Below are 6,000 nucleotides of genomic sequence, written 5' to 3'. Positions count from 1 at the left end.
CCTACCCTATATGCAGACAGTATTGCCCACAGTATGGGGGAGGAGAGGACTGCAGAAGGTGACTTGACCCTTCCCTGCTAGACAGGCTGCCAAGGCCAGCAGCCCAAGTTCTTCCTTTCCCACCCCTTGCCTGACCCTGAGCTGCATGCATAGATGGCAGAAGGAAACCAAGGATGCTTGCTGCCCCTGCCCCCAATGCAGGCATTGTCAGCTCATTCAGAGAGACTAAGCTGGGAGGTGAACTTCAATGAGTGCATTGGGGTGCATGGCCCAACGGAAAAGCCAGCAATTGGCGAGCTTGGGCCCCACAGGCAACTTGGTGGCAGGAGATCCGGCCTTTGGGCATAGGAGTTCAGATGCCCAGTCTTCCAGTCTTTTCAAACTTACACCTGTCCATTATTCTGGGCTCTATTAGGTTACAACCTCTGTACTACCAAGGACCAGCCCTGCCATGGGCCATCTCCTCTGGCATTGTTGCATAGAACCCTTAAGAGGCCCACCAGTAACGGAAGTCAACAAGATCCATTCCCAACTGCCCCTGTCTACAGAGGACCCCAAGACAGGCCTCTACCCCCAGGGCCAAGCTCTCCATGGTAGAACCAGCAAGTCAGTCTGCCTGTCACAACCATGCTGGCCATCATCCTGAGGGACTCCTGAGCAGTCAAAGGCCAGGGAGCAACTCAGGTATGTTCCAGTAAAACTTGGTGCCTGCAGTTCCCTAGGCCCCTCTGCTGTGAGTCTCCCCTGCCCCCCCCCCCCCTTCCCCCCCCCCCCCCTCAGCTTCTTTTACTCCTCTCTGCACTTCCATCCCCCCCCCTTGGAGTAGGTCAAGGGTTCAATTTCAGGCCTCTGTTGGAAGGCCAGAGACCCCTAGATTTTCCCTTTCAGTTCAAACATAGGTGTTGCCATACCCAAAACTGACTGTGGTCCTTCTTGGACCTCTCTCCCACACAACTGAGGTCAAGTGAAGCTGATATGACAGGATATTGCCTATCTATCCCCTCTGACCTTCAGGACACTTCAAGAGTCACTCACCCTCCTTACATTCCATGCCACAACTTATTTCATGACCTGTCACAGATGGTAGACCCTCCCCAGGACAGAGACCAGGCCTCTCTGTGTTCTTCAGCACTACCCACGTGAACATGTACACAGAGCTCAGATTCTGCTGGCTGGCTAGGTACCTCTGAGAACAAAGGGCACTGTCTAAGACATGACCACAGTAACTACAGTCTGGGAGAGTGAAGCGCACAGCTCTATCCAAGGGTCAGACGGGCCGTCCCAGCCTCTGGTCCTCACAAAATTGGCATGAGGATGAGCCAGCATGCCAACACAGCTTGAAGCCCAGGAACACAGCATGCAGAGTCCACTACAAAACAGGAAGCGCCTTGAGGCTTTGAGCTGAATGTGACAATACTCCATACAGCTCAGTTGGTCAGTTCACTACACTGGCTCATCCTATGCACTGGCCTGTCTCTGCCTGAGGGGGCTTGATAGAGGGCTACCCATGCGAGGAGGACAACACACAACAGCCATCTACTAGAGTGAAATTCATTCACTGGGAAACAGGCAACTCAAATATTCACAGGGCACAAAAGAACGGCAGTTATGTTTTAAAAAATTAAGTTTATAAATATTTTCTCCACTGTACAAAGTTTTCCCAGCCCTGCCCACCCCCATCACTGTTCACATTTCTCATGTTTTTTTTTTTAAAATCCCAATTATATTTCTTTTTTAAAATCATAAAATATATTTTCTTTTGTTCATATTTAAAAATATTTACAGGGAGGCAGCGAGGCTGGGGTGGGCGGCCAAGGTCAGGACGAGTCCGTGCAGGGGGACGGAGGGGGTGGGAAGAGGTGGCAGTAGCTTCTCTCGGTGACGGGCGAGGGCGGGCAGCTGTCCTCTGCAGACAGGTACTGGCTGTGGGGGGTGGGTGGGGGCGGGTAGGGGTCCGAGTCCGAATTCAAGTCCAGGTAGTATTTGCTGGTCTTCCAGCGACTGGTACTGTAATCGCTGTCACCCACGTCCGTGCTGCACGGTGTCGTTGGAGGGGCCACGCCTCGGACGATGTAGGGCCTAGAGGGAACCAAGAGGAAGGTGACAGGTGTGTCCGGCCCTGTGTACAAGGCCCTTGAATTGCGTGTCCTTAGCAAGCTTTCAGGGGGAAGGCCTGCTGGGTGGCATAACCTGCAATTCATTTTCTCTCTCTCCCTCTCTGCCTCCACAGCCAAGGCTTGGTAAGAACTAGGCCCCCGACCCCTTTCCAGACAGCAGGTCAGCAGAACCTGTTGGCTGACTTTGGGAGGAGCTCACTGAACCTCCAAACCTCCATTTCTCAAAAGGAAACAGCCCTGCTTTGGGTATGTGTGTGCACATTCGTATGTATGTGTGAGGGTGCATGCACACGTGTGTATAGAGGCCAGAGGTTGACCTCAAGTGTCTTCCTCCATCTTTCTCCACTTTAGCCTTTGGGGCAGGGGCTCTCACTGAACCTGGAGCTCACCCATTGAGCTGGATTGGCTGCCCAGTGAGCCTCCAGGATCCTGCCTCTGCCTCCCCGGCTCTGGGATTATAGGAGCTCTCCAGCATGTGTGGCCTTTTGCTCCATTCCTAACACTTGCGTGACAAATAATCTTCCCAGCCTTACTTCTTAAGAGGCTTGTGAGGATGAAGTAAGATTCTATGTGGAACATGCTAGAAGCAGAAGCACCTACAGGAGAAAGTGTTTAATAGCTCTTGACCACAGTGCTCTTTTCTGTGGCTGTTCAGGATATGTGCTTCTGGAACAGTCGTGTCTTAAGTTAAGGCATCCTGACCTTGGTGACATCTCCCAGCCTCCTGGTGGCTGCCTACATCCAGCAGTGGCCCAGAAACTCTGTCAGGCTCTGTGTCCTGAATTCACCAAAGTACGGATCAGGGTCTTTTCAGCCTGGACCCACCATGCTGGGGTCACTGTGAGCAGGAACAGGAGGATGAAATAGTGGCAACACACCCCTCATGGAACTCAGCCCCCCCAAGGCAGGCCATGGAAAGGACAGTGCCTTGGAACGAGATCCAGAGCAAAGGTAGGCAGGATGGGAGACTTGGGGAACTGACTTTGCAGACATGGGTAGTTCTAGTCTGGGAACAGTGGCAGACAGGGAGGCAGGGTTAGGGACAACCCCAGGTTGGCAGTGCAGGCTGCATGTTACACTTTGACATTAGGAGGCCACTGTAGGTCCCTGAGCAGCAAGGCAGAGCGGGCTGCAAGCCTGGGACAAGTCCAGTGCAAGGGTTCCCAGAAAGGGCCAGGAGATGGCAGGCAGGGCCACCCTGGAAGGCCCAGTAGGCCAGGGACCCAGGCAGGGAGGGAGGCTGTGTGGTCTCAACAGGTGTCAGAGCCCTGATCTACACGCTAGATGGGCCCAGGCCCTCTCCACCTGCCTTGGCAGGCAGCTCCCCTGAGGCTGAGGCCCAGAGTACCTCGGGGTAGCCCTGTTAGTTATGCCTATCCTTGTACCGTAGGCTCTCTGATTAGCTACAGCACCGGCAACAACCCTGGATCCTGCTTCTCCTGTGCATTCTGCGGCCACTGTGCTGTAGAATGTGGGTTCTCCAGAGCAGCACGACCAGCCGTTTTCAGCAGAGCAGATGCGCCCCCCTATAGGGACCCATTACCTGCGGTCCTGCTGATTACCGATATCTGCTCCCAGGAAAGGGGGCTGGACAGAATCACTGGACCCTCACCTACAGCTAGCTCCCTCTGCACCTCCCAGCCATTTGTATGCAATTCTGCTTTAACTGGGTTTGGCCTGGGCTCTCAGGAAGGTTTTCCGAAAGGAAACTCCATCTGTGCTGCTGTCATCTGTGCTGGGGAAAGACCTTGCCGTGTGGCAGCTTTTTTTGGAGGGGGAGGGAGTGTCACCATATTCCTCTAAGACAGACCAATAGACTCACTGGTTCCCTGGTGGGAATTCTGGTTTATCACTGGGACCTTCTGAAGAGGGGTAGGGTATGTATTTACATCACCCCAAGATTAGGAATGCTTATAACAGCACTCTCACTCATGGAACTTGGTCTGAGACCCCCCCAATATAGGTAACTGGGGAGTCGGGGTCAGGCTGAACCAGCTTGTGGGGTTCCCAGGCTCAGACAGACCACTGTTTTGAGAAAGAATCATCCATTGGGCTGGACCGTTGGCTCAGTGGTTAAGAACATGTGTTGCTCTTGCAGAGGACCCAAGTTCGATTCCCAGCATCACACAGGCAGCTCACAACTGCCTGGAACTCCAGCTCCAAGGGAGGCCCCTGACCTCCTCAGGCACATACAAATAATTAAATTTGAGACACACCCTATGAAGGATGAAGATGAGGCCCTCTGCCCTACATATGGAAGGCGGGGATGGATGCCTACCTGTATGGTCTGGCGGTGGCTGGGATGTTTGAAGAGTAAAACATGTCCATGTTGTACAAGGAGGGGTCCGTGGCCGGGGATGGTGGTGGGTTCAGGATCTAAGGAAAGCAAGCAGGGGTTACCCCAGGCCTCCCTTGGCTGAACCATTCCTCCAGCTGGCCGGCCTGGGGTCTGGGGCTCTGTTCTCAGCCCTGAGAGCAGAAGGGAGGCATCAGCCATCTTCCCTGAGGGTGACAGTGGTCAGAGTGCTTTCAACCCAGTTGTCCTTGTCCCTCTCCGGCACGACCTTGCTGGCCAGTAGAGACCCCAGGACCATGACCAGATGCTTGGCCATGAACACTAAGTGGGGATGTCAGCAAGAGCCCTGGTCTCCTGCATCATCTGCAGTTCTGCTGCTCTCTCTGCAGACCCAGTGCATCCGCCTGCCCGCGTGTGTGCGGGAACCTCATGCTGAATGCACTTGACGTTCACACCTGCACCTCCTGCCATTGCCTATGACCTAGCTCCTACTCAGGATGCCCCAAGTCCCTGCCGGAGCTCTTCCCGACACAGGGGTTGGATGATGAGGGAATGGCCCCCCTCCTTCCTCCAGGAGCTTTGCACTGCCACTCACCCCGGCTGAGACGAGAAGAAAGCAGACTGAACCGTGAGAATGTGCCCTGCTGGGAACTGGTGGCAGGCACTTCTCAGTCTGTCTCTGATGAGATCCTGAGTGCTGTGACCCAATCAATGGATCGATCTCTAGATGAAAAACAATAGGGCCAGCTGGTGGTGGTATACGCCCTTAATCCTAGAACTCAGGAGGTAGAGGCAGGCTGTGAGTTCGAGGCCAGCCTGGTCTACAGAGTGAAGTCTAGAACAGCCAAGGCTACACAGAGAAACCCTGTCTTGAGAAACCAAAGGAAAGACAAGAAAAGAAAACACAAGACAAGAAAAAGACAAGACAAGAAAAGAAAAAAAAAAGAAAAGAGTGAGAGATGTCAGAGGAAGAGCACGACGCTCTCAGAGTCTGAGTTCAATCAGCAACACATGGGGCTCAAAACCATCTGTAAGAGACTGGACCCCCGAAAAATAAAAAAAAATCAAAAAAAAAAAAGAAAGAAAAGAAAAGAAAAGAAAAGGAATATGAAGGCACTGGAGGCGGCAAAAGGTACAGAACAGGGCCTACTTGGAAGAAGTCTGTCTCGGGAGGAGCACATCATCCCGGCCCCTTGTACCCCTTTCTCTCTGCTTCCTAGTTCATGAAGCACTTCTTCTACCCTCTCCAAGGACGTCCCAGGCTGAAGCCGTGAGGTAAAATAAACCACACCTCCCTTCAAGTTGTTTGTGTCATGGGTTCCCTCAGGGACATTAATCCTGCATAGACTAGTGGAGTGCTGAAAGCAAGCCTTGCAAGTGTGCCCTCTGCTGGCAGGAAGGGGAACTGTCCCCTGTAGCAACAGCGGTCAAAATGACAGACCAAGACACCCAGATAGGTGCCAAGACTCAAGCAATTAGATTGGGACAGCTCCCAGTGACCCCACCTGTGACATGGAAGAAACAGTGCCAGGGGAATCTCATCTGCACCCACTGAGGAATGAGCCAGGCTGTGGTTACCAGGCACAC

At 53.2% G+C, this 6,000-nt stretch overlaps 1 protein-coding gene across 2 annotated transcripts in view; it reads right to left on the bottom strand.

The window, feature by feature from the left end:
• Window positions 1–1,604: 1,604 nt before the first annotated feature.
• Lrp5 (LDL receptor related protein 5) overlaps window positions 1,605–6,000 on the bottom strand; it is a 106,684-nt gene continuing 102,288 nt past the window's right edge. The window contains exons 22-23 of one of the 2 annotated variants that reach the window (XM_028871616.1): window positions 4,396–4,493; window positions 1,605–2,079 (exon numbers count right to left, since the gene is read on the bottom strand). In XM_028871616.1, coding sequence (XP_028727449.1) covers window positions 1,818–2,079; window positions 4,396–4,493 — 360 coding nt within the window. In that variant the 3' untranslated portion in view covers window positions 1,605–1,817. The remainder of the gene's footprint in view (window positions 2,080–4,395; window positions 4,494–6,000) is intronic. The other variant, XM_037208596.1, reaches the window with a different exon arrangement.

Source organism: Peromyscus leucopus, chromosome 1, assembly GCF_004664715.2.
Source record: "Peromyscus leucopus breed LL Stock chromosome 1, UCI_PerLeu_2.1, whole genome shotgun sequence".
Classification (NCBI taxonomy): Eukaryota; Metazoa; Chordata; class Mammalia; order Rodentia; family Cricetidae; genus Peromyscus; species Peromyscus leucopus.
Note: the sequence above shows the minus strand (reverse complement) of the source record. Positions and strands in the feature narration are given on the sequence as shown.